The sequence below is a fragment of the Microchirus variegatus genome (genome assembly GCF_963457635.1).
Source record: "Microchirus variegatus genome assembly, chromosome: 13".
NCBI classification, from domain to species: Eukaryota; Metazoa; Chordata; class Actinopteri; order Pleuronectiformes; family Soleidae; genus Microchirus; species Microchirus variegatus.
Window position 1 is genome coordinate 13155739 of NC_139814.1, and position 20653 is coordinate 13176391.

General features: G+C 37.9%; 1 protein-coding gene across 1 annotated transcript; it reads right to left on the minus strand.

Annotated features, from left to right (window-relative positions):
• Positions 1 to 8448: 8448 nt before the first annotated feature.
• tmem64 (transmembrane protein 64) lies at positions 8449 to 17933 on the minus strand (the record flags this gene model as incomplete). The annotated part of the gene is made up of 3 exons (XM_083899886.1): positions 8449 to 8640; positions 11700 to 11855; positions 17226 to 17933. The coding sequence occupies 3 exons, from the start codon at positions 17931 to 17933 to the stop codon at positions 8449 to 8451; spliced, it is 1056 nt and encodes a 351-aa protein (XP_083756012.1).
• Between the last annotated feature and the right edge of the window lie 2720 nt (positions 17934 to 20653).

Sequence of the window (20653 nt, forward strand, 5' to 3'; positions counted from 1 at the left end):
TCCAAAATGTGACCATTTTTGGAGAAAAAAAATTTGGTCCAAAATTTTACAAAAACGACATACTTTACTATGTCGTCCAAAATCTAACAATTTTTTTGAAAACCGTTTTTTTGGTCCAAAACTTGACAAAAACAATACTATACTATGTAGTACGTCATACTATACTATGTCTCTCAAATGTGACCATTTTTGGAGAAAAAAAAATTGGTCCAAAATTTGACAAAAACAACATATTATACTATGTCGTCCAAAGTCTGACAATTTTTTTGAAAAACGTTTATTTGGTCCAAAACTTGACAAAAACGTCATACTATACTATGTGGTACGTCACACTATACTATGTCTCCAAAATGTGACCATTTTTGGAGAAAAAAAATTTGGTCCAAAATTGGACAAAAACGACATACTATACTATGTCGTCCAAAATCTGACAATTTTTTTGAAAAATCTTTTAAATGGTCCAAAACTTGACAAAAACGTCATACTATACTATTTTGTACGTCATACTATACTGTCTCCAAAATGTGACAATTTTTGGAGAAAAAATAATTTGGTCCAAAATTGGACAAAAACGAGATACTATACTATGTCGTCCAAAATCTGACAATTTTTTTGAAAAACGTTTTTTTGGTCCAAAACTTGACAAAAACGTCATACTATACTATGTAGTACGTCACACTATACTATGTCTCCAAAATGAGAGCATTTTTGTAGAAAAAAAATTTGGTCCAAAATTGGACAAAAACGACATACTATACTATGTCGTCCAAAATCTGACAGTTTTTTTGAAAAACGTTTTTTTTGGTCCAAAACTTGACAAAAACGACATACTATACTATGTCGTCCAAAATCAGATTTTTTTTTTTTAAACATTTTTTTGGTCCAAAACTTGACAAAAACGTCATACTATACTATGTAGTACGTCATACTATACTATGTCTCTAAAATGTGACCATTTTTGGAGAAAAAAAATTGGTCCAAAATTTGACAAAAACGACGTACTATACTATGTCGTCCAAAATCTGACAATTTTTTTGAAAAACGTTTATTTGGTACAAAACTTGACAAAAACGTCATACTATACTATGTAGTACGTCATACTATACTATGTCTCCAAAATGTGACCATTTTTGGAGAAAAAAAATTTGGTCCAAAATTGGACAAAAACGACATACTCTACTATGTCGTCCAAAATCGGATCATTTTTTTGAAAACATTTTTTTGGTCCAAAACTTGACAAAAACGTCATACTATACTATGTAGTACGTTATACTATACTATGTCTCCAAAGTGTGACCATTTTTGGAGAAAAAAAAATTGGTCCAGAATTTGACAAAAACGACATACTATACTATGTCGTCCAAAATCTGACAATTTTTTTGAAAAACATTTTTTTGGTCCAAAAACTTGACAAAAACGTCATACTATACTATGTAGTACGTCAAACTATACTATGTCTCTAAAATGTGACCATTTTTGGAGAAAAAAAATTTGGTCCAAAATTTGACAAAAACGACATACTATACTATGTCGTCCAAAATCAGATAATTTTTTATTTTTTTATTTTTTTGGTCCAAAACTTGACAAAAACGTCATACTATACTATGTAGTACGTCATACTATATTATGTCTCCAAAATGTGACCATTTTTGGAAAAAAAATAATTGGTCCAAAATTTGACAAAGACGACATACTATACTGTCATCCAAAATTGGATAATTTTTCTAAAAAAAAAAATGTTTTGGTCCAAAACTTGACAAAAACGTCATACCATACTATGCAGTACGTCATACTATACTATGTTTCCAAAATGTGACCATTTTTGGAGAAAAAAAATTGGTTCAAAATTTGACCAAAACGACACAAAATTTGACAAAAACGACATATCGTCCGAAATCAGATAATAAAATTGAGTTGTTTTTTTTTAGCCAAATATGTGACCAAAAGGTCATACTATACTATGTCGTAGATCTCAATGTCATGCTACTACACTATTCCATCCAAAATCTGACCAGTTTTTTGAAAAAACATTTTGGTCCAAAATTTGAAAAAAAACATCATACAATACTATGTCGTTCAAAATCTGAAAAAAAAAATGTGTTTTGCCAAAAATGTGACCAAAACGTCATACTGTACTATGTCGTCAATCTCAATGTCATACTACACTATTTCGTCCAAAATCTGACCATTTTTAAAAAAAAATTTGACAAAAACTTCATATTATACTATGTCGTCCAAAAATGATCAAAAACGTCATAGTATAATATGTGGTTAAAAAATGGTCAAAATTGGTCAAAACGTCATAGTATAGTATGTCGTCCAAAAATGGTCAAAAACATCATAGTATAGTTTGTCGTCCAAAAATGGTCGAAAACGTCATAGTATAGTATGTCGTCCGAAAATGGTCAAAATTGGTCAAAAATGTCATACTATAGTATGTCGTCCAAAAATGTCAAAAACGTCATAGTAAAGTATGTCGTCCAAAAATGGTCAAAAAATCATAAGGCATCTTAAGTCAAACAAAATGCCATAGTATTCATTTTACAAGAAAATAATACGACTCAACGTGTGTCAAATAAATCCATAAATAAACATCATGGATTTAGGTTATCCCCAATGACAGAATGGTGTGCCGTGAATTTATGATTTTCCCTATAAAAGAAATGATGATGACTTGAGGTTTATTGCTTGATAAATGGCTGTTGACAGTCCACGTCGTCTTTATCATGCCGACACCTGCTCACCATTTTGATTAACTAAACAAAATAAATCATTCTCATAATTCTCAGAACTCTCCTCTCTCTGCCTTCAGAGAGGATGTGTGCAATGTCCTTTTGTCCTGAATTAGAATATTTACTGATAATTAAATGCATACTAATTTCCCTGAGTATTCAACCTCCATTACTTTATTCATTTTAAATATAAAATACTGTATCAGAATACAGGAGACTTTTGATGACAGTGTCCGTTAACAGTGAACTGATCTCAGCATATAAGTTATTTGATGAGCAGCAGAAATCAGATTCATCAATTTTTTTTTATTTTTTTTTTGTAAAGCTCCTCCAGAGCTTCACCACTTTGCACTTTGTTTTTCTGAGCAGTTTCACACAGCAACAGAAGCAGCAGCTGCGGGTCATAGATGGTACAGATGGAGGAAACAGCAAAGTGGGCCAAGAAAGTGGACATGTGATCTCCCCCCCTGTCTGCCTTACGCAGGAATCACATCCCTCTGCCAGAGACCTATTAACATTTACCTCCTCCATAGAATCCAAAAACATCTCTATCACATGTTTCTCTGTGGAAACGTATCCCAAGATGACCTCACTCACCCTCACTGTATTGGAATAGGTGCACTCTAAGATGTGTTTTCACACACCATCAGATGTATTTTGGGGGCTTTCCCTGCGATTGTGAAGCCTTCAGTGAGAGCTGAGGCTTTTTTTTTTTATTTGAGGCCTGTCAGGATGAATGTTCTTGATTTAGTGTGGATCTCTCCGTGCACCGGCGGTGAGGCTGTGGGAGGCTCTTTGTCCTCTGAGGCAGAGTTGGACGATGACGATGATGGATTGGGCAGATCTGACCTGAGCCGGCACGAGACTGGTATATTGTGTGAAAAGCAGCGGACGAATCTGTGCTGCTGCTGCTGCTCAACGAGACAATGCAAAAAAAATGTCTGCTCTGTTAGTTTGACTGATAGACTTTGGCAGGGTTTTGGTGAGTGTGTGTCTGTGTATGCACTGTACGTCTTGACTACTTTTCTGGCATAAAGACTGAATCAGTAGTCATCATGGAGCTCAAAACCTGGTCCAACCTGATTTCTGAGGAATTGTTTAGGGCTTTAAGACTTTAATTGTGGTTAGGTTTACAGCTAGGGTTAGGCATTTCCTGGTAATGGTTAAGGTTTGGCTGCCCAAGTGACGTAGTGTCCGAAAAAGAATCTGCACAAAGCACAATCCTTGTCTGTGTGTGTGTGTACTTCTGGATCTTTTCTGGCATAAACATCAACCTTTTCAGGACCAGTTGTCCTTAAAGCCTAGTTTCTAGGTTCAAATGATAGCTTAATATTAGGTTAAGGCATTTATTGGTTTCAGTTAAAGGGAACATATTATGATGATATCCTGGAATTGTTGTCTCACAGAGCTCCACCTTGTCCCTAAAAAACACGAGAGTGCAGGCGAGGGCAATAGTATCTGGAAGAGTGGAAGTCCACAAAGTGTTCTGTTCTTGGCTGCACAGTGCAGCACAGAGTTCTACACAAACTTCCAGCCTCAGAGGATTTACGTGTCCAGTCGATGCATTTCATATATGACGGCAATGTGCCGGCTAAAGTCGGCAAATGACGGCTTTTCCAATGCTAACTGCTGTTAGCTGCCGGAGCCTCAGTGACGCTGACGTAGTTTCCTGTGTCTCATTTGCATTTAAAGAGACAGGCACTCAAAACTTTTTGAACTGCTGTGGTGCTTCATCCTTAAGGTATTTTGACCAAAGCATGTCACAGACATGTTCATTAGGACACCAGGGAACAAGGTTAACTTGGAGAAATAGGGTATAATATGTCTACTTTAAGGTCAGGGATAAGACTTTTTTAAAAGGCTGTCCTCATGAATGAAAGTCAATGCAGACGCCTGACAAAAATAGCTGTGCCAACTGGTGTGTGTTCATGTGTAGCACTGTTAAGAGGAAGAATCCATCTAAAACAAATTGCACCTTCAGACTTTCCATACATTCACTTTCCTCCCTGTGTTCAGACGGTGCTCCACACTACGTCCACACTACGTCACCAATTCACTTCAACATCACAGCAACAATCTACACCAGAAGCCAGTATTATTTCTGGACATACAGTACTTCTGCTGCTGCTGAATATCCAAGCGCTGGCTGTCATTTGAAGATTTGCGGAAAACCTTTAGGCAAGGATATTTTGTTGCCCCATCACTTTTGAAAGAATGAGATACGATGTTTTGCCTGCCAGGCGTTGAGGTCAGGTTATGATGTGGGAGGAAAAAAACAGACTCTAAATTCCTTCTAACGGTAAAAAAAAACCTTAAGCAGCTTTTTTCACTTTTACATACTTTAAAAAAAAATCTTAGTTCAAAGAAAAAAATAAAATGGATTCTCCTAAATATTACATCATATCCTCCAGTTGAAATAGGGAACAATTTAGAGTGTTCAATTTTACCAATGTTTTGGGACTGTGGAAGGAAACTGGAGAACACGGATAAGTTCCTATATATTAAACATATACGGTCATTTAAATTCCACTTTAAACTCAAAATGACAGAGTGATCAAAAGTGATGCAGCATGCAACTCTTAAGTGAAACACAAATGGCTCCTTGCAGGTTGAATAATGCTTATAAAATTACAGACATGCCCCTTTAAATTCAGGTCCGCTGAATAGCTCAGCGAGAGTAAAATAAACGATCCAAGACCAAGCATTTTGTAACAAAGCCTGACAGGTTTTATTTTTTTCTTCTCTCATAAATAACACTGAACAAGCATTGTACAGTGATAAATATCAATATTTATACACTGTAAAAGTCTCTCTATTACAAAATACAGTATATGTGTAATGCACTTGATACAGGTGGGGAAGTGTTGCATTTCATAGCACCGAACATGACCCTCCACGCCCCCCCCCCCACTCCTCCCCATCCCCTTTAAGTTTCTGATCTCACATTGTAAGAGGTCAGGTGTGCAGTTACATCCCAGATACAGGTCGTGTGTGGGTGTCTATGAAATATACTTCCCTTAGGAATCAGTTGTTGCATAACTAAATCTAAGTTAAATAGAGTCCACCAACAAAGAACCAAAAACCTTTGCTGTAAAACTTCCAGTTTGTTTTTTTTGTTGTTTTTTTTCTTCAATAATCTTTCTTTTTCAAAAAACACCAGTTGAGAAGGTAAAATACTATATTATGAAGTGTGTGCACGGTGGCTCGTCGAGCTTCACAGAGCTCGTTTTTGCATTTAAAACACGGCAAAATGTTCATTTCTTTCCCCACGTCTGAGCAGAACAGCTGCGCGAGTCACACGTGAGACTTTAGTCCTCTGGTTTACCAATACTAATTTGATGTCCACGCCCTTTTGAAGTGAAATTGAAAAGTGTCATAAATCACGCTCTCCCTCTCTTTTTACTGACAGTTCAGGTTGTTCACGCTGTAAAAAGAAAAGGCTGAGAAAACTCAGAATTTCAAGGCAACTTACTGTAATCAACTTTTGAGTTTACAACCCAACTAAAGAGCTCCAGTTTTTCAAAAAGTTCCATCAATTAATTTTATTTTGTTAGACAAACTTGTACGTTTAAGTTAAATTCTGTTTCCAAACAGTTTGGCTGACTAATCTTGTTCAGATCATTTAAAAATTCAATTAACAATTTTTAATTTTGACTCTAACTTAAAAGTTTGGATGGAACTTTTTAAAAACGCGAGAGTTTCAAGGCAACTTACTCAACTTGATTGCAGTAAGTTGCCTTGAAATGTTAATTTTTCTCAACGCTTTCTTTTTTTTTACAGTGCATGTAACAGAGGAAGTGAGAGTGCTGTTCTGATCAGAGATGTCAGGGTTTCTCTTCCACATCTCGGGCAACACAGAAATGTCCATCAGAGGCAGAAGGAGGCAAAAGGCAGGTTGAACACTGGAACATGAATATAGAAATGTTGATGATGGATCGACGAACAACTCGAATGCTTTCAAATCGCTCCTAAAATAGATATCAATTACCACACACTTATCTTCTTTTTTTGCTTTTTTACTATCAAGCATTATTGCTAAATTAGGACAGTAGGGGCCCTTTTTAACCAACATTTAGTATTAACTCTAACGTTTTTTTCAGATGAACGTTCAAAAACCTACACAATATTAAAATGGAAATAAAAAGTTGTACAGGCTTTTTGAGGAAACGGGGGTGGATGTTTCTTTGAAGAGCCCTTATTATTCCTCAGTCCGATTTTGAACGAGGAGCAGCATCACAATACTTGTAAAATGTAAAAAATAAAAAGTAGTATCACATTCATCACTCAAGTGTCCACGTTGTGTGTTTGATTGTCAGCTTCTGACACACAACTCTTCCATCTCCTGACCAAACAAACCTCCATTGTTTTTCTAATGCATTTGTATGAAAATAATGTGAACTGTGCATACAAACCTACACAATGACAGCTGTGTTGATTTATTATCCTCAAAAGGTCATTTTTCACCGTTATCAACAACTACATTTTTTAAGTTATGTTAAGACACATAACGTCAGATTTATCAAATTATGGCACATAAACAATAACGGCCTCTTTATCTCATCTAGCTTAACCGTCCATGTAAGAAAAAAAAAGAAAAAGACGTTGCTTGTGTTACGAGAGCATTTCTGATTAGTTTGGTTTCAGCACTCAAATACATGACATTCATGACACCTCATCACCCATGTATTGCACACCATTGTCAAAACTATAACCGTATGGAATAACAGTATGAGATTAAATTAAAACAAATGTAAACCCAAATTGAATCACAAACAAAAAAAGGCAAAAGGAAAAAGCTCAACTCGTCCTGAACTCAGTTTCGGTTCAGCGCGGGGTTCTTCGCTGCTCACGCTGCACTTCACTTTCCCTGACAGAACCGAGTTCAGTGAAATCTGCTCTCCTCTCCAGCTGCTCCGCTCTAAACTGCAGAAGTGCTAAAATGATCTGCGGCCAGACGAAGCCAAAATCCAGCTGATGTGGTCATAAGCGAGCAGAAATCACACGGTCAGAACGAGGCGGTCACTGTCAGCGCTTCTCCCCTTCAACTGTACGGTTCAGAACAAATAAGACACTTCAAAAAAATATATACTACACTGAAAAGCCAAATCTTAGAAAATTATTAAAAATGCCCTTATTATTCACGTCATAAATTAGCACGGGATCCTGATAAAACCCGAACATGGTCCTGAAATGAAACAAAAACAGATGCGGTATGAGATAAAGGTGCATAGGTTGGCATTCTGTTGACACTGAAAACAGTCCCTTGGTTTTCTAGAAAGCTCCAGATTGCACATTCATAGTGTTTCGCGGGCAGTTAACGCCGCGCTCGTTTTTTTTTGTTTTTTTTCAATCAATCACTCGCTCACTCAGCGACTGCTGATATGACTAAACATTTTTTTTTTTTTTTTAAATTGACATCTCCTGTAACAGAGTTAATGTTAAGAAGTACCTTGACAAAAATAATAATAATACAAAAAGAATCCCACACTGATAAACCTCAAAACTATTTCATCAGCACCTTTTCTTTAAAAGGTGCATGGTCCCGCAAAAAAAAAAAAAAAGTACCGACTAAAGACGTCCACTATCACGGTTTTTCTGACAGAGGTGATGACATCACCACGCCACCATCAGTGCACCTCTGTCACCGTCTAAACTCTTTAGTTCCTTTACGTTATACCAGTGGGAACAGCTCATCTACAGCAGTCGACGAGTGAAGTCAAACCACGTTGATGCAGTTGGCGCTGCCAGCCGCTGCCCTCTTGTTGCAGTAGCTGAAGCTGCTGTGATTGGTGGACGAGCCGTTCATGTGCGATGACTTCAGCTCCATCTGGCATGCGGCGATGGCGGCGTTGAGCTCAACCTGAGCCCGGTGCACGACATAGAACATCAGGCCGATGCTGATGACGATCTGCGCGACACAGAGGGATTGATGTTGTTTTGTTTCAGTTAATTACACAAGTGTTTTAACCTCACAGTGACAAGAACACACAATGACTGTATGGACCAGGGCTCTGCAACCTGTGGCTCTACAGCAGGGGTGTCAAACATATGGCCTGCGGGCGCCAGAATCGGCAATCCAATTTGGCCCGCATATGTAAATGAATGTCTGGAACTGAAATACATTTCACACATATACATACATTTCAAGGTTTTGTTAAAATGAAATCATCAGTTTCAAATAAACTCGACAAAAAATATGATTGTTTGAAATTGGAAGCCGTTTGCGATTTCTGTTCATCTTTGGGTGCACATTTTTCCTCAACCACGAAGTACATAAAATCCAAATTTATTTCATGAATTTCCCCAAATGATGGAAGGACTACGTCTGCATAATTCAGCGTTTCACTTTTTTCTCCATTTTACAAAAGGCTGTGTGAAATGTCAACATACCCTACCAGTCAAAAGTTTGGAGACACCACAGAGTGAAGGCAAAAGGGCCAACAAGTGCTCAGAATCTCTGGGAACTCGTTCAAGACTGCTGGAAAAACTTTTCAGGCGACTACCTCATGAAGCTCACTGAGAGAAGGCCAAGAGTGTGCAAAAAATACGAAAATATATTTAGTTATTTCACACTTTTTTGTTCACTGCATAATTCCATACGTGTTCATTCATAGTTGTGATGCCTTAAGAATCTATAATGTAAATAGTCATGAAAATAAAGGAAAAACCATTCAAATGAGTGTGTGTGTCCAAACCTTTGACTGGTAGGGTAAATCTGTTAAAAAGTTAAATGTGACATTGTGTCAAAAGTGTTTTGCGGCTACAGATTAATTTTATTTGGGTGGAGAAGCGCGAAAAAGGAATATTTTCAGACTAAAGTTTGCAGAGCCCTGGTATAGAAATGAACATAGTCTTCTGGTTTGAATACTAAAGCACAAGAAAGAGGACAGAAGCAGCAGCTTGCCACCAGGGGGCACCTCTATTGGTTGCCAAAAGGAGCTCCTTTAGAATAGAAGTCTATGAGGAAATAAGCCTCCTTTTCACTTGATTTATATTGTTATTAAACATTATCCTGAAGAGTTAATGGTCTCAATTCCTAGTTTCAGCTCATCCTGAACAGAACATGATGTAATTTATGTAAATGATGTTCCTATTTAGAGGAAAATAAATGATAAAGGATGGTACATATGAGCGGACACCAGTGTGATATTGAGCACCCGGAAGACTACGTCCACTTTTTAATAGACCGTCTTTCATTACACATAAGCTGAGCAGCATATGTACAGCTCAGTGATTAAGATATAATGTTCTGCTGAAGCCGCACAAAAATGTAAAAAAACTACAATTTGCCATTATAGAGGAGTTGTATGTCAGTGTACTAAGCTCGGAACAGTTGGCAGGCAGCCAGTGCAGGAAGATAGTATTTCCTAAAAATGTAAAACAATTTCTTCACAAGAATGCAAGACCAGAATAACTGGTGGTAAAAACTGGGTCTGTCACTAGATTAGGTTTGGTTTAGTTTTCAAAAGCCTTTGACTTTATCATTCAATTTCAATATGATTGATTGTTCAGCTCTATTTGTAATAGGTGCAAAATAAACCTAAAACTAGTCATAAAGTCATTAGTTCTTCTTATTAGCAGTCTGTGAACAAGTCAGCAGGAGGTGATGTGGCTGAAAACTGAGCAATTGACTGATAAAATAAGACGTCAAGAAGATCAATGTCCACAGAGACAAATAATGTCTTATAGACAACAGATAATCCAGATCCTTTTTTGCTGCTGTTGTTCTATGTATTTGTACATGTAATTCAATAAATAATTAAGTAAATAAAGTTATCGGTATGTTTATCAGCTCCTCCGCCTCCCACTGCTGCACAAAACGCTGATACACACGGATCTTGAAGTGAACCTTGAGCTCTGTGAACTCTACACAGAAGCTTCATGAATACTTCAGTGAGGATTAAATGACACGGAGCAGGTGTCAACTTGAAATGACCTTTGGAGCAAAACAGAATTCTGGGTATGTTTTGCAAGAACACATGTCAAGTGTAAGAGATTACTTGACATGTGTTTCTTTCCCACAGGTGACCCTTGACCCATAAGGCTTCGGCTTCACAATCTGAGAAATCCAGTGCTCTAGCAGACAGGTTTTTAATCCCTGTTTAAATTTGAATTAATTAATTAATTAATTAATTAATTAATTAATTAATTAATTAATTAAATAGGAAATCTAGAATCTTAATTGGTTCTTAAATGACAGTTCTTCTTGTATCTTTCTTTATTTTGTAATGTCTTGTTTTGCTCCGCATTTTCTTTTTTTATCCCTGTGTATTTGTAAAGGACTTGGTAACTCAATATTAAAGCTTTTGTAAATGACTGATTAGCAGAAACACTTGTTTATATGCATTTGGGTTTTTTTTTGTAACATCATATTTCATAAAATGTTAACACACGAGAGCACCAAAATGTGATCATATAATAACAATAATAATAATATATAAGTTGTTTTCTTTTTCTTTTTAACCCTTAAATTGTCAAGTTTTTGTCACAATACAAAAATAGTTATTTGAATGGGTTTTAATGAGCAGATTGTTGTGTGTAGGTGTGTTAGTGTGAGTATTTTAGTTGACGTCGCTTTCTAGAAAACAAAAAAATGTGCCTAGTTGTGTTTAAGGGTTGAGGAAGAAGAAGAAGACGCAGACTCTTTGTTCCTTTTTGAACTTCATCACAATTTGAGAGGCTTGACAGACGAGTAATAATCACCAAAGCTTGAAACAACCACCAGCAGAACATCCCATCCATTAGAGGGTGTGACAGTGCACCAGTGTGACTGCTGTTAAATAAATACTGTGGCTGGACAAACAGGAACAGGTGTGTCATCAACTCTATGTGCATCACTAGTATCATTAAACTATAGGCGCCACATGTAAGACAATGTTATTATATTAATTTAGAAGACGACCATTATATGTAATGAGAGTTTAAGGGAGTATGTATAATGGCACCTTTAATGTGTCGTCAACTCACCTGCAAGCTAAACACAAAGTAACCGCTGATCCTCTGCTCAGCGATGACGTCCTCCATTGTGCGAAGTGTGGTGCCCAAGTAGGAATTGAGAAGCTGGGTGGGTAACAGACCCACAGAGGAGGCCACCAGGTAGTTTGGCAAGGACACATCTGTGATCTGGAAATGAAGGCAGGGACAAGAAACAGGATTTAAACTTAAATAAAGAGACTGAACTTCATTTAAGTGCTCTGATTTCTGGTATTTTTATACAGCAATTAATTTATTACGTCCACAAATGATGTTTAAATAACTAAAATCAAATACTTGTTTTACTATTTAAGATTTCTGTTCATGTACCACACTTAACCTTTAAATAATAAAGAAATAAATATATGTTCCTATTGAAACTATACTACTAATATTTTAGCAGGTTAGATCAGAAAGTTGACCACAAATAATTTAGCGGTTAAATTCATTAAACCAGAATAATTGCTATAGATGTATTTATATCTATATATGTATTTTATATAAGTGATGTCACAGCAGCTTTTATTCCTCAGATGCGCTATGAATATATTTCATGTGACAATAAAAACGGTTTGGAAACATCATTCATGATTCTCAAAAAACAACAAATAGCCATTTTTACCCAAAAATAACAACAATCTGCAAAATCCTGCTCTGGCTGGCGAGCAGATTCTGAGTACCATCTGGACTAATTGCCTTGAATAGCATCACACTTCCAGCTCAGTGTCTCAATTCATGTCTCGATGCTGCCGCCTAAATATAAACAAGCGCTAGCATCTCTGTCGCCCTTCAGCTGATGTGCATCTGTGCCGACCGTGTGACGACGTGACCTTGGTGACTGCTGCTGTGAAGTTAGTGTGGCTGATCGCAGCGTGACATGAGCTGTGCTACGACAACGCCTCTGCCAAAATGTCGTCAGGGTTATTTGACATTGTGCAAGATAGCGTCTGTCTTCACAGTGATAAGATCTAAACGCAGCCTGTTGTTCTACTTCACCTCACATCAAAGTTAACCAGAACTGGTTGATCAAGATGTTCGGTGTTCTTATACATTATGATGAACATCATTACCTTTTTTTCATGTAGCTGCCCTTTCTCCTTGAAAGACTAGTACTGATGTGTGGACAGCATGTGACAACACTGTCACAATGCCTTCAGCTAAAGAAGAACAAGGACTGTATTCTCTTTCTGTCAACGTCATCCCTGAGTTGTGAAGCACATGTCCTCAAAAGTCTCATACCCCTCCCTGGCATCTGGCAGCTGACTCACACAAGAGGAGCTAGTTGCTGTTGGTATTTTTATAGCCATGTGCAGAATTCCCTCTGAACATCTCACTTGTTTCTAAAAGCCCCTGTATATCAATACATTCCTTGCATGTTTGTGTGGCAAAGCAGCAATTCCTGTGTTCACTACATGTCACGGTCTCTATATCACAACATTGGCATCAAGGTGTCTTAAGACGAGGTTGAAGCAGACCAAAGAATCCACACTGAATTTACATCAAAGGCAAAAAATGTGGGACTTCCTGTTGCCAGCAGGGGCGCTGTATTTTCATAATCACATGGAGAAGTCCCACTGAACATCGTACATGTTTGTAAAAGCATATGAAAAACAAGATAATTGCTAATTCACATGACAAAACATCCAATTTGTGGGAAAACGGCATGTAAAGTCACGTGTAGAGACACACACAGGGTGAGTTGACCCTTTGCAATGACAGGTTATCAGTGTACGTCCCCAACTGCTTTAGTTCATTACGATGGCAGAGTGATGGACTCCGTCCAGCAGTGATAACGTTTCCACAGCTGTAATAAAAATCCATGAGGATCTGAATATGTTTGCTGCAACCTCAAAGGATTCACTAACAATTTTCCTGAGCTGTCTCATTGTTTCACCAACTGCTGCAGTCTCTGTGGCGTTTTAGGTTACCCACTATAATGTAGCAACATCCACTTCAGCAGGAAAGGAGAGTGGGGGACACGGTGAAATGTAGCCTCACCCACAGAAAGCGCTTACCAAGGACAAAGCAGGCAACACATAACTCCAGTGTGAGGCAGTGCGGGTCTAGAATTACTCACACATAGTTAGTTCTATTTTTTTTTTATTGTTGGGAAAAAGACCAATAAGATACAATATCAGCACAGCTTAATAATGAGTTGGGATTAACTGTCTGGTGCACAGATAGAACCTGGGCTAGGTCAGAAGGAGTGTTTCCAACTTAACCCGGATTTGATTTAGTAGGCAGCTTTGAAGTTGCACATATATTGACATAAAAAGGTAAATAAATGGGAGGAAATTGAAGCACAAAAAAGGTAAAGTTTCATCATTCTCTTTGTTAAGGCAGGGGTCTGAAACTCAAAATGACCTGGGGGCCACTGACTGTCAAGTTTGGTTAGTAGTGGGCCAGTCAAGTGAAAAATAAACAATATTTATGATATTTGACATCATTTCAAAATAAAAGTATTTGGTTTGATATGGACCAATCTAATAGGCCACAAACTAAATGTATTTATGATGCAAAATAAATGAAAAAAAAAAACTCATAACTTCATATTACATCACATTAAATTGATGGGGAGGGGCAACATCTGATTCAAGAGAACCTTAAATGAATTGTTAACCTCTTAACATTAGCACGATCCTAAAAAAAATATTCTATTGTTCAGGCTGTTAGGTTGTTCTTCTGTTATTTAATCTTAAACTAACTTTAATTTTGTGCCACAAATATATAATTGAAAATAAATTGCATATTTAATTGAGGGAAATTGAAAAGGCAGTTAATTGCGATGATTCATTATTAAATGATATTGAGTACCATTTAGATTAGATTGATCAACACTTCTCAAAACGACAGGTGACAGGTCACCATCATAAAACTTAACAGCAGTGTTGTTGAGCATTTGATGAGGTCTGTGATCTGACCTTTGAGAATTTAGTTCTCATGTAACATTTTAATAAGTCGTAGTTAGTGGTGATAAGATTGACAGGCAGGGTGTGTTTCGGGTTGAAAAGCATCTTCATCATTGTGTGAGTGGAAACCAAACATAGGCTAAGCTAAGTTTGCTGGCTAGTTTTGCCTCAGTTACTCACTGACAAACAACAGCCTTTACTTGGCGTTTGGGTGGTATTTCAAGCTAGTTGTGTCACCATGACCAGCTTCAGACAACATTTTTGAGATAGCGTTTCTGTGTGGTCATCATACCTTTGGCATTACCACAGAATGTTCCCTGGCTTCATATTTTTTCTTCACATTTTAACTACTTAATTAAAAATGATAAATATAGTAAAAGAATGTGCTGACAAAATGTATTCTGTAATCTGCACGTATGGTTATTTTATCCTATTATTTATATACAGATATAAAAGATACCTTGCAAGCTGTTTTCAACCCAGCCTGTATAACCGGTATTGCTTCATTTATGAACAAGATTGACGAGAGAACTTGCATAACATGGCCTGACACACAGCTAGCTCAACGGACCCAAAAAAACAGAAGTTACACATTTGCATCGTGCCAAGGTGATGCAGACCTGCTCGGGCTTTGACAGGGGTGCCATTCACCCTGATCCGAGTTGATAATTATCAAAATAATCTTGGTGACATTATTTGAAGGGTGAAATGCCACTTTAAAATCGTGCTTCTCTGTGTACTGTACAGGCACAAGAAGCATAATGAAATCAAACAATGACAATAGCTTTAGAATGTACTGCAATTAACGGTCAAAATGTCACAGCTCTACGTTTACTGTAAGAGGTAATCAGTCAGCATCTAGATCCTATCACCATGTAACTAAAATGTCTTAGTAAATCAATCACCCCAGAAAACTGGTTCTGCAGCATACAACTACTGTGCTTATGAAGCATGAACTCTTTCGACTTCATTACTTAAGCCTTCTGGACATTTTCCTTCAAGACTAATTAAATCTCATCTCCTACATTACTTTTCATGAATGGAAAAATGGCTATAAAAACGCTTCACTATGGATAAAAGGAGAGTCATTGTGATGCTTCATAAGATGATGGGGCTTCGTCTGCATTTTATTCAGTTGCCTTCCGGCATGTCAGGCTTGTTTAGAATTAGGCGACCGCAAATCAGATGATGTTTAAGCAGGATTGATTCCAACTAAGCTAGAATAAACTGAACTTTGTCCAGGTGGTAACTTCATCCATGGGCAGTGGGCACATTTCTATGATGGATGATTTGTAGTGATTTTTAGGTTTTGTAAGAAAGTTAAGGCCAGCCTCATTTGCAATTACTTTAAAGGGTGACATTTAAGTTATATTGTATTTCATTTGGCAGAAAACTTAATTGTTTTATGAGTGTACAATCACCCAATTGGACGAATTGTTGTCGTTTTATTCAACCCCAGAATGAGTCTTTTATATTAATATCAGGAGCCGGGTCAGCTCTGCAAAGGCCGTCACTATGGACTATCATGCATGTATGTATGTATTTTCACCATTCATGCTGTCCTTTCATTTCAATTTAGTGTAACTACTTTAAGGAAACAGGCTAATATAAGACAATCATGCATTTAATCTGATTGTGACATTATCATGGCAATTCCAGCTCTATGAGGGTGATTTTGTAAAACACATGACTTTTCCAATTTTGAGTTATCAGTGAGTTGACAGTGAAGGGTAACTAATCAGCCATGATAAATTATTCATCCCACAAATGAAGGTCAAGGGCCTCAGGTTAAGTGTAGGACTACAGCTGAGAGCAAAATACAGACATTGCTTTGCTTTAAACCAATCAACCGCAGTATTAGAACTGGTTCTTAATATTTGAATGACTATAAACAACTACTTACAGTTTTGGTTTTAAATTCACCATTGGTCTTAGATTGACTTATTTGACAAAAATGTTCACAATTAAGCCTTTCATTATTGGTCTAGATTATGTTAAAATCAAAAGATTTTTAGCTTAAAACAAATAAGAAAACTAGAAAAGAGCGTAAGACCTCTGCCAAGGCAGCTCAGCCCCCAAACCCCCCCCGGATCACGCCCAAAATGTCACTTCTCTGTCAATCACTAGTTCCTGGTCCTATTGCGGACTTTCCTGAAAATTTCATCCAAATCTGTCAGTGGCTTTTCAAGTTATGTTGCTAAAAGACAGACAATCAGACAAACATATACGTCCTTGGTGGAAATCATGAAGAAAATTGCGACCTTATAGTTCAAACTTCAGCAACATTCTTTTCATAGTGTCTCAATAGAGTAATTAATTTCCTTTCCCTGGGGAAAGGCAAGCAGGGATGACACAGGAAGTAATAATTGTAGACAAATTTAGAGCCAACTTCCTCCGTCACACCAACATTAAGAACACCATGTTCTTCAAAATAGTCAAATAGGTCACAGGCTTTATTCAACTGTCAATAGGTAATGTGTTGAACCATCCTGCTGTAGGTTTATGAGCTCTGCACTTGTCAGGTTCACTGCTGTGTGTGGATGAGTTTATGGCCGCCTAAGGTCCACCTTCAGTGCAAATGAAAAACGTACAACAATATTCTCATACTCACCGAGAAAACTGCATTTTGAAGCCCAAAGGGTATGGGGGTGAGTCTCGCTAAGGCCACAACTTTAAGTCCGCTTCCTCCCTCCACCACTCGTATGACGGCGCTGAGCTGTTCACTGTTCCCAACCTTATTCAGGACCCAGTTAGTCAAGAAGCGTTTGCACACCAGATGTGCCACAAAGGTCCCTATCAAAACTCCCACCATGACTATTCCCATGCCCAGCACAAAGCCATAGAGGTAGCCAGCTGCCACATTAAGAACAATATATCCCCATCCACAAGGGAATGACACAATAATCAGCCCAACGATGAAGAGAAAGGCTCCAACGAGACTGTCCAAGCTCTCCACCCAGAGCAGGAGGTCCTTGAGGTATTGGCGCACAAGGGCAACGGAGGAGAAGCACAAGGCAGTCAGGATGCAGGCCAGCAGGGCGCTTTTGAAGCAAAAAGTGGTGATGCAGCATGGATGCCTGAACTCTCCACTGGTGAAACCCATCCCCGCTGAGTCAATAATAACCTCAGGGTCGCCATTCGACTTCACTATACCAGCCCCTCTCTCCTCAAAGGCGCTGCATATGAGTATGTCAATCTTGTCACAATCTTCTGTGGCACTTCTATGCAGCCAGCGGTTCAGCTGAATCTGTGCCTTGCCCACCGCATGCTTGACGAGTTTGGTGAGCAGCTGCACGGTCGTGCCCCCTGGCCCTGACATATTGACCCACAAACAAGGTCTGGGGAGTGTCCGACCTGGAGACAGATGTTTCAGACAGTCTTTACATCCAGTGCAAGTCCATCATTCAGTTACTGGGTTTCAACAAAGATAGGTCCTTAAAAACTTCTAAGAAGATGGCTTCTGCAATATCACCTCATTACCATGCAACTTCAGGAGCGACCATGTAGTGAGACATGAAGATGAAATCTGTCACTTTCCTTGGCCATTACATGAGATGTTCAATTTATAAGTATTTATCTTGGGTACTCTCGCTGGGCAAAGTGCCAGTCCACTGTCTTGAAGGTGCCACATTTATCGTCTCCGTTTGGAAAAATTGCCATGGTTAAAGTTGTCAACCCTCAGCTCCAGGATGGCGCAGAGTCAGTGGATGGAGGGAGCTGTCGGGACAACAAACAGACAAACTGTGAGACATCAATCCAACACTAGGGCTGCAAAATACTGTTGAAAAATTCAACCATCAAGATGGGCAATGATTTAAAAAAAAAAAAAAAAAAAAAGCTATGATGTATAGATAGGCTAAGTGAACTGTAACGTGTAGAAATGCAGACTATTCTTCCAAACCTTCTGCTAGATTTGCTTAGCCAAAATGATTTATTAATTTTCTTCAATTATAGCAGCCCGGCACTACTTAGAATAGAATATAACGCAATTTAATTTAAATGAGTACGTGTTATGTGTATTTTTTTAAATTTTAAATCTTCAAGGATAGAAGGTATAAATATCTATTATTTGTTTCAACAAACAATGTTGTTAAATTGGAAAAAATGCATTTCATTTTATTATCAGTGTCAGCATATTCTCACTGTCCGGGTGCAGAAAAACATCAACACAGTCTACTTAAGTAGTTGTTTGTTTATCGAAAGTAATTTAACCATTGCTAAACAACGTAGTCGCAAATCGCATGTTATCCACATATCACATTGACTGAACCCTATTTAAAAGTTCTTCGGGCTGAGACGTGATGCAGAAACATCCACATTTATGACACCATTAGTTTCCCTTCAGGCGAAAGGTAAAGCCACTAGCATAAATAATAGCAAGGCTAACTTACTCTGGTGGTTAGCTAACTAGCTCGCTGTGTGGATAAAGTCCTCTGCTGGCACTTCAGAGTCATAAAGCTCCGGCCTTATCAGCTCCTCTTCAGCCAAACAACACACGGAGGAATGAGACGTGGTCCTTCGCTGACTGCGGGGTGATGCTGCTGATGCTCCGCTTCCTCCGCGTTGAGGACCGCCTGTCTTCTGCCGCTGCTGTCGGAGCTCGAGCTCTTTCATACCCACCACTGTTTGTGTCCCAGAATGCCAAGTAACCCCGGGCCACGTGACAGACCGTGGTGCCTCCTCCACCAATGAGAGCGGTCCCGGCAGTCACCGCGAGACTTTCCACCACCACCACGGACTGTGTTTGTTTTGGATCGATTCTCTTGACACACACGGATCTGTGGTCAGAGTGACACCTCGCTGCCACGTTAGCAGCTGTTACACAACCGATAATCTTCTAGGTCCCGTCAATTAAAGTCAATGCTTGATAATAAGTTGATGTACAATGCAAAATGAACAGTGGGTAGTAGTGAGGGGAACTGATTATGCTGAAGTCAGCGTTTTTGTGAAGGAAATAGGAGACACTGTACTGTGCACAAATTACACTGAGTGTTGTGTGTTTATTCCCCCAATCTTTTGTTGTTGTTTGTTTAAAAAAATGTTGTGTTTGTATTTGCTGTATTTATAATGTAAACAGTGTTGTAGTGTAAGTGCAAAGTACTAATACTTTTTTTTTATTGTACTTAAGTAAAAAATTCATGTAAATGTACTTTACTTTATTTGTATCAGGGGTTAAGTATCTTTCATACGGAAAAAAAATTACTTACTTACTTATGTAGTAGTTAGTGGTGTCTGGTGTATATATATAGTTTTGCCTCAGGTACTCACTGACAAACAACAGCCTTTACTTGGCATTTAGTGGTTTTTCAAGCTAGTTGTGACCAGTTTCTGAGAGCATTTTCGACATACCATCTCTGTTTGAACATAGTCCACAAAGTCCAGTACATTTTGTTTTCTCCTTCCTGTTTGTATTACTTATATAGAGCTAAAAACAAGATAACTTACTAACATAAATATCTAGTAATTATTATTATTATTATTATTATTTTATACCAAATAATTTGGTCCAAGCACACATATTACACATACATACAATATGTCTAATATCTTGCTATAGTACTTTAAAGTAACAACATTTTTGTTACTTTAAAGTACTAAAGTAACAAAAGATTTGCTCTTGGGGTCTCCCCACAGTAGCCTGTGTTACAGCATTTTATACAACTGTGATAATTTCTTTATTTTTCAATATATTACAAACAAAAACTAAGACACCGTAAAAAGAAAACGACAGCTTTCGGTAACTTGTGTTTTCAACCCAGCTCAGGCGTTGACAGGGGTGCCATTCACCCTGTTGTGAGTTAATAATTCTCAAAATAATCTTGGAGTGGAGCATGTTTGTGTGTTCTCACAGGACTCCACTAGATGGCGCTGTTACACAGGGCTCACAAGGAACCCTGGTAGATGGTGCTAATCTCTGAAGGATGTAATTGATTTGAAATAAGAATTGAAATCGTTCATTCTAAATAATTGAAGTGCAGCAACAGGAGCTACAATGCTGAGTTCATGTTTTACATTTAAAAAAAACATTTCTGATACAAT